Raw genomic sequence first — 8938 nt, 5'->3', positions numbered from 1 at the left:
GGCAATTATATATTTAGATAATTTTTATTTATTTCATATGCACTACGCAATGATGAAAACAGCATAAATATTATAGAGTTGACCTATATTATATATTTGTACGCAGTAAAACTTAAAACAACAGACTGGAAAACCTTGTACAGAACAGATTTATTTATATTTTATACTATAAACTTGGTCTCTGTCCATTATTTCTGGTGTCCAATTAAATACTTTTTAATAAAAAAACAAAATCATGGCCAAACTTGACGGGTGGTTTAAGAGTAGCTTTGCCTATGGAAAAAATATTTTTATTTGGTAAACAACAAAATAGTGTAAAAATAACGAGATTGTTAGCATTTTTGAACGTTAACTTTGTAAAAAAAATAGGCTACAGTAAACGCAGATTTTTAAAAATATAATTCATACAAAATATCAGTGTATTATGCACTATAGTAACTTATGGCAGTTTTTGTAAGCTATACAATTAATTTATAGTAAGAGATTTTTTAAAAAAAAATTAATGTTTGCTATTAAAATATATTTTATTTTTTTTAAATATTTTTCAATACGAACAGTACGAACAAATCACGCACCCGCAATATTATGTAACTCGTAACATTGTAACAATACAGCATACGATTGTGCGGTTATAAATAAGTTTATGCTGATATTATTGATCGATCACTGTCATTGCCAATTGTTAAATTTAAAACGTTATGTAGGTACTCTCGATCGTTTCCTCGGTCTTTGTCATGACGTTAATTTTTATTCGCGTTAGAAAACAACCGCTCGCTAACGGGCTGTTACACATTCTGTTCTAATAATAAATCCCTGTTACAGGCGTCATGCTACGGCCGATTAGTCAGAGCTAGTGGACGCCGAGTGCACACCACTCGACTACCATAATATATCCCCCTCCCGCAACGGGTTTATATATACATATATACATTAATATATATAACTCTATTTTATTTAAAGCATTTTAGTGTCTACAGAGCTTTAGCATCAGACATTAACCACCATCGCGGCTCGACAGTTTATCCCGCATCACACGATCTCCTCAGTCAAGAAGCCTTTTCCGAGCAGTCAAGTACCTCACGTTTCAACGAAGCACAAACATGGTCTATTCATCAGACTTCTACACTTCCCGTAGACCGGCGTACTACAAACCGGGCAGTTCTTACTCAGTCACCGTAAGTGTTTAATTTTTTTTCATTTTTATCCACGGTACCTACCACTGTTTACCGTACCTATACGTATCAATAACGGAACATGAATTTGCTATCGATACGAACTGCAATTATGGTTTTTTAACAACCTGTTCAACCGTCTGCAGTGCCGTCACAAGTGCTCTCTACATACAATTCAGTCGAATCGTATGTCAATCGAAAAGGGTTCTCGTGGAGAAATCCCGTTTTATATTTTTTATTTTTATTTTTTTCAAACAGCAAACAGTTGTATTTGCAACAAAATAACCGCAATGATTCGTATACTGTCGCTCACGTATATTATATTATACATGTAAATATTGTATCAAGAAAAAAATAAAATACATTCGCACGTGCACAGGATGTGGAGGTCCTCGTAGAAACCTTATGACGGCACTGAATAAAACTTTCATTCACATGATATACTCCTGTTTATGATAATAGAAGACCATATTATTTATATCATACTGAATTTTTTATATTAATATGTGTACAGCCAATGTCCTAGTCGTTTTAAATTCTTTGCGAGGGGGGTAAAATATTGAATAGCCGCATTGAAGATAAAAATCAATGACTTTTGTACTGTTAATGTTGCGGGGAATTATATTGCCATTGGCTGCGTGTTCCGAAATTGGAGTATCGGGAGGTATAATGTTAATGAAAGTTTTGACCCATAAAAGTGTTTTTGTTCGACAACGATGACGACTATATCGTATTCTAAGTCCAGTTAAATGATTACGCGTTGAAACATTATCTATGTTATAATCGATAAATGGCTATTACCAACACCACACCATATAATATAATATTATTATCACAATACTTTCAATTTTTTTTTCAATCATACTTAATTTTTAGTATATTTTTAAACATACGATGTTTGTAGTTCATGGAATGTTCTTGAATGTTTCACTTATGCGTACCGATATTTGGCTACTTGACCATTTCTGGGGCTCCGTATTTATTAATAACACAAACATCAAGTCTAAATTTAAATTTGTAAATTCTTTGAGACTTTCACTTCATGCGATAATATTATCGAATAATATTAGAGATATATTATCCGACAAGTCGATTATTAAAATGTATGACTGAATTAAATAATACTTCTCTTGATTACTTCTAAACAATTTTAATGATATCAATCACGCACATCTGTTTAAAATTTCGAAAACAATGGCAATGCAATTAACCGTTCAGCTGCAGGATTAAAATGGTTTTTAAACTTTTTTTTTTCATTTTTAGTATTTCAGTATTTCTGCCTTCACATTTTTATTTTAATTTATTAACTAAAAATCATTTTTCAATCATTTTTATTATTTTAAACAATCATAAGTATAATTTCGGTTATTCGGTTATACAAATACATATACGTATGCAACTACTTAGACAGTTGTGTATAATCTTATTAATTCTACTATACATAAAATTGGCAACTATTCCAATTTGTTCACATATACATTACACAAATGTACAAATAAATAATTTAAATTTAAGTGCAATCAAAGAAAAACATGTGTTGCGAATTATTTTTAAGAAAATATTTTAGTATGTGCATCCATCAATCAACGGTTACTGATTAAAATGTATACAATTAAGGCCTTGCTAGTGTTAATATACCCATGTAATTTATAAAATTATAATACACACACGCCTTTTAACAGTCTCCAGAAATAAACAACTCCAGCATAACGTTTTACATTTAGGCGAAAGATACTTATCAATATGTGTGTGTGCGTGTGTGCGTGCGTGCATGTATGTATGTGTGTGTGTGTGTATGTGTGTATGTATGTGTGTTATAGCAAGAACACCACCACCAAGAACACGGGAAACCCAAACCGGCCGCTTTTACCAGAAACGCAGCCCGTGTCCCGTGGCACAAGGTCCCAAATGTTCCCCGTCCCAGTCAGGTCGCGTTGCCTTTCCTAGTGTACGGCCGAAGAGGCGATATTAACGAAATGAAACGGGAGTTCCTCGGAGCCGGAAGCGAAACGGACGTGGAAACGGAAACCAAAGAGCTGATAAAATCTGCATTGGCCCGCCGACACTTACATGAAGTAGAAACCATACCTTCAAAGAACCGGCTGAACCGTTACCACGTGGACACGGAAGGACACGAAGGACACACGCGTAGAAGGATTCTCTTCAGCTCGTTGCCGCCGACGTATTACCGCTATTGAAACCGAAACGGCAATAATTACACACGCGCCGCTGACGAGATATTAATATTCGCACATTTTTATCGATATTTAAGAACATTAACATTTTTTTTATATCCGTACTCGATATTAGACATAGAATAATATATTTATGGTTTACAATGTATACTATTACACGATTATGAACTCATAAATGTATTATTATAATTATTGGTAGACGGTGTTGGTAATATAAGACAATTAACTAGAAAAGAAAAAGAAAAAAATGTTATGACAAATTAGCAGTCAGTTGGTTTATTAGTAATGTGGTTGGAATCGATATTATAATGTATTAATAGTTAATAGTATATAATACATTGTACGTTATACTTTTATGTATAATGTACAAATCTTTTACCCAAACGAGCCATTTTACATTCTCTTTCCGTTCATAAATCTTTCTTGTTTTTCAATTCGTCACATTGTCATCACCGCGAACCGTTCGGAACACTATTAGATATAATAATCAAAAAAAAAAAAAAAAACCAAAAAAATAACAGTATAAAGAAATGCGTGCGCGTTGTGTTTTATATGTACATAGACGCCCAGCAGATACTCTGTGACCTCGTCGTACAGCATACCGGCGCCGGTTGAAACCAGAAGACAATACGAATACCACACTGAACAACGCGTCGAATCCTCAGGACGTCCGGGCTCGAGCTACACCACCGAGAAGGTGACCCGCACTAGTTCCTCATCGGATGGTCGTCCCGGAGGTTATCATTCGTCTTATTCTTCCACCACATCTGGTCGCTTGCCCGGAGGCACTCCAACCTACCGTCACTACTCTTACCGCGTCTAATCAATTGACCGGAAGTCAAATATCCAAAAATACATAATGTATAATATTGTCATTGTTTTACCTGCTCTCAAACGTACATGATTATACCTTAATTATTTGCATGTACACAGATACACACACACACACACACACACACACACACAACACACACACACGCACGCATACACGTACACACACACGCACACACACACGCGCGCACACACACACACACACACACATGCACACGCATACACACACATATGGACACGGACACGGACATATGAATAAATTAAGATCCTTGTATAACAATATTTTACACAATACGCACGCACGCATTTTTAATAATAAATTATTATATATCAAATTAATCACTTATTACTCGCTCATATATAGAATCTAATATAGTTTAACTATTTATTATATATAATATCCATATTATCTATAACATATAACATAATATTCGTTACAATCACTACTACTACTACTACTACTACTACTACTACTATTACTATTATTACTTTTACTACCACTATTACTACTGCTATAACCACTAAAATATTACATATTTATTTTTAAAGATATATTATATTATTTATTTCGATACTGTCGTTATCGTTGTTGTTATTGTTAAAAATAAATATAATTTATTGTAAAAAAAAACATCTCGTTCTGTATTGATAATAACATTTCACTTTCATCTTTTTTCCTACAAATGAACATTATTTATACTTGATTGCAGCCACTGTACTCGTCCGATGGCTATGATTTGCCACCTACTTATTACAAGGTAATTATAAATCCTTACAAATGGTAAACGTTTCAGTTTATTAAAATCATACTTTTTATTAATATATGATGTAACGTAATCAATAATTTTGTATAGGTTTTATTTATTATATCTAACAACATATGTATAATATCCAACATATTGATAATGAATATTCAAGAGAAAGTTACTTCAAATAATTTATTTTGATTATATTTTTTTAATTTAGAAAATGGCAGTTCTAAAATAACACATTTTTCTACACATTAATAACAATCCACATTATAAAATTCACATTATATTTCAGTATTGATATTTTAATATATATATTCTAATATTTTTTGGGGAGTTGGTAAATTAGGTCCCGGGAAAAAAAAGGTAGTAGATTAAGTCCAAGGTAAACAATTTTTTTTAAATATCTAATAATTTTTATTAGAAGTCAATTTTAATATTATTGTGTTTTATTATTAGTATATTTATTACATTTTCGGTAAAAACTTAAAAGATACGAATTTAACAAACTCAAACCGACGTACAGTACGAAATTCACGCTACGAAAAATATAGTGAAAATGCTCATATTCCGTATACTCGTGTCTGTGTGTAATCATAAGAACTATCATCAATATTGGTGTTAACTGATGACTGACACACGATATTCGACAAACTAATCTATGTATATGCTTATATACGTATCTTAATTAAACATAATCAAAGCTACGACGTTACGAAGTTATTTGATCACAATGGAATCAATAACCGATAGAAACAGTGTGAATTGTCATTTGTAAAACGACTACGGCGAAGTAGTATAGTTAATAGTTAGGACTCAATTTACCTACTACCTTTTTTTTCCTGGGACCCAACTTACCTAATATCTTTTTTTTTCCCGGGACTCAATTTACCGCATTCAAAATGTACACAAAATATGGACCCAATTTACTTAGCTCCATTTTTTGATTCATTTATTATGCCATAACATTAGTACATCTTAGTAATCACTTTCATTTCATGTAGTAATAAAAATTTAAATCTTCTATAGTAAAAATGTTCCTATAATTCGCCAAACATTATGATTCATAAATACATATTAGTAATTAAGTATTCGTGATGAAATAATATAAACCATTGAAAATTAGACAATTTTTAAATATTAAACTAAAACTTAATTTTGAAGTCATTAAAATGTTTTCCAAAATTATAATTATTACATTATTAAAATGTAATTTAAAACATAATTTCAATCATTAGAGAGTAAATATGTTTTTAGATTATTATATTATATTAAAGGAAGATTCTTTTTAGTGATTGATCATTGATACATAAATAATCTACATTTCCAATTCTTTTACTTCTAAAATATATCAAAATCTTTTTTATATTAAAATTTTTATTATTTTAAAGAATCAAGTCTTCTAAACTAAACTGAATTATTTTATTGAATATTCTTAATTTGAAAGATTTTTTTTATACTTAAGTATTTTATAATTATTTATTATATATATTTTCTATCATAACCATAATTAGTCAACATACTGAATTAACATCAATAAATTTGTAGTCCATTGACCAGTTTTTTTTGAGTTAATACGGTAATAGGACTTGAAAAAAAATAGTTTTAGCTAATGAAAATATCGTTTTTAATAAAAAAATTTTAAATGTGTGGAAAAATAAGGATTAATATTAGAAATAAAAAAATTTAGATGGGTAGATTAAACTAATCATGAATAGTTAGAGAGTCTTATTAATGAGTAAGTAATATAAGGTCTTTAATTTTATTACAAAAATAGAACTTTCATAATTTATATTTATATAGGTTCTAATTCAGTTCTAGTCTCCGATTCAGTCAAATTGTTCATTTATATATTTTACATTTCATAAAATGCGTATCAATTTATTATTATTTTTTATTATTTATTTATAAATTTAACCTATATTTTATAGTTACTTTTGAATCTCAAATTAAATAATATTCATGGTAAAATAATGGCTTTTTTGAAATATTTACAGGTCGAAGTATTTTGAATTGAGGTGCAATTTTTCCATTCACTATCCATTTATGATAATTAACTTACTTAAAATGTTTTCATTTTATAAATAGTTAATATTAATTGCATTTCCGGAAAAAAATTAACCTTTCTTTATTAAAAATTAAAATTAACCGCTATCTTGCATCTATAGTATTAATATATACATACATAATAAATCAATATTATAATCAGGCGCATCAAGTTTATCAGACGTGTACTACACCTACGCCATTTATTCTGACACCTTCATTATCAACCGGAAAACCATCTCCAAATGTTTTACCATATAATGGTTATCCTTATACGCACCATCAGTACGTACCATTACATAGAAGATCCGGAGCTACAATTCATGGTGTTTTAGATAGGATAGAACATCGTCCAAGATCTCATCCATCATATGATCCTACTGACGAGTATCTGAACTCAAGAAGTTCTACTGTGAGAATCATTCAAATTTATTGAAAGTTTTAAGATTTAATTTATTATTAAAAATTATACTTTGATTTTTAGACCTTTAATGATGTTACGAGGGATATTAGGGCGCAAACTGCTGGATTGCTTAAACAGGTTTACACTCCTACGATAAGACCCAAATTATCCTCAGTATCTAATGGATATAGTGAATTACCTATATCACAACGGATAGAATCTGATGCTTATATTGAAAAAATTCTTGCTGACTCAGATTCATATCGTCGTGATAACAACATTGGTAAACAATTATTATTATTTTAAATAATAAGAGTATAATATAAATATATAAATAAATGAACAAATTGTTTATATATAAATAAATATAAATAAATAAATAGATAAATGTTTAGTCTGGAATATAATTATATTTTTTTAAAGTACGATCAGTTTCGTATTAAAAATTCATCGATCAAGTCAATAAGATTATGACTCTAACTCTAATTTTAATATGATTTTACTGACTTTGTATATAGGTACCTGGACGATGAATTTTTAATTCAAAACCGCTCGTACTTTATAAATATATATAATAAAACTCCAGGCTAAGCATTTATTTTTTAAATTTTTTTCTATTTATAAACTATTTATTTATTTATATATTTATTTACCAGTCTTAACCATTTACTAAATTTTAATTTAATTGTTTAATATTTTATAATGTATAGTATTAATTATTATTATTTATATTAAGGTAAGGGACATTTGGCTTGTGTATCATACGCTGGAGGAAAAGCATATCCAAGAAGAAGACCACATTTGTCAAAAGAAGTTGATGACAACATAACTATGTTATCTTATTACAATAAAACAAGAGAAGCTGCAGCAGCATCTTCATCACACCCAACGAATAAAAATAAACTGAATAAAAATGAGCCAGCCCAAACAGTTATTAGTAAAAATTTAGAATCCGAAAACGAATCAGCCGAATTAGTTCGATTATCTGCGGCAAAAAAAGCAGCAGAAAAGGAAGCAGCTCTAGCAGCTAAAAAAATAGCAGATGAACTAGCTGCCAAAGAAGAATCAAAAGAAGTAGCTAAATTGGCCGCCAAAAAGGAAGCAGATGAAGCGGCCAAAAAGTCTGCTGCTGAAAATGAAGCAGCTAGATTAGAAGCTGAAAAGGAAGAAGCTAGGTTAGCAGCTGAAGAGGAAGCTGCTAGGATAGCAGCTGAAGAGGAGGCTGCTAAGAAAATAGCTGAAGAGGAGGCTGCTAGGATAGCAGCTGAAGAGGAAGCAACTAGGTTAGCAGCTGAAGAGGAAGCAGCTAAGTTAGAAGCTGAAGAGGAAGCAACTAGGTTAGCAACTGAAGAGAAATCAGCTGGATTAGAAGTTGAAGAAGAAGAAGAAGAAGAAGAAGAAGTAAAAAATACTAGAACTGAAGAAACTCAATTGAAAATAAAAAAAGAAGTCGAAGAAACTGAAAATAACTTACAAGAAGATAGTGAAATTACAAGTAAGAATAAAGTTGAAGAATCTGAACAGCAAATAGATTCAATTGAA

The 8938-nt window shown here is 30.4% G+C and overlaps 1 protein-coding gene across 4 annotated transcripts in view; it reads left to right on the top strand.

The window, feature by feature from the left end:
* The first annotated feature begins 918 nt into the window (after positions 1 to 918).
* Positions 919 to 8938, top strand: part of LOC112681799 (caldesmon-like) — an 8966-nt gene continuing 946 nt past the window's right edge. For 2 of the 4 annotated variants that reach the window (XM_025552123.1, XM_025552117.1), the window contains exons 1-5: positions 924 to 1175; positions 4909 to 4956; positions 7157 to 7405; positions 7478 to 7679; positions 8133 to 8617. In XM_025552123.1, coding sequence (XP_025407908.1) covers positions 1101 to 1175; positions 4909 to 4956; positions 7157 to 7405; positions 7478 to 7679; positions 8133 to 8617 — 1059 coding nt within the window. In that variant the 5' untranslated portion in view covers positions 924 to 1100. Of the gene's footprint in view, positions 1176 to 4908; positions 4957 to 7156; positions 7406 to 7477; positions 7680 to 8132; positions 8768 to 8938 lie in introns of all 4 variants that reach the window. The other 2 variants (XM_025552138.1, XM_025552130.1) reach the window with 2 other exon arrangements.

This window comes from Sipha flava, unplaced genomic scaffold, assembly GCF_003268045.1.
Source record: "Sipha flava isolate LNK unplaced genomic scaffold, YSA_version1 103_pilon_pilon, whole genome shotgun sequence".
Taxonomy (NCBI): domain Eukaryota; kingdom Metazoa; phylum Arthropoda; class Insecta; order Hemiptera; family Aphididae; genus Sipha; species Sipha flava.
The sequence above is the reverse complement of the archived record's forward strand: the minus strand, read 5'-3'. Positions and strand labels throughout refer to the sequence as shown.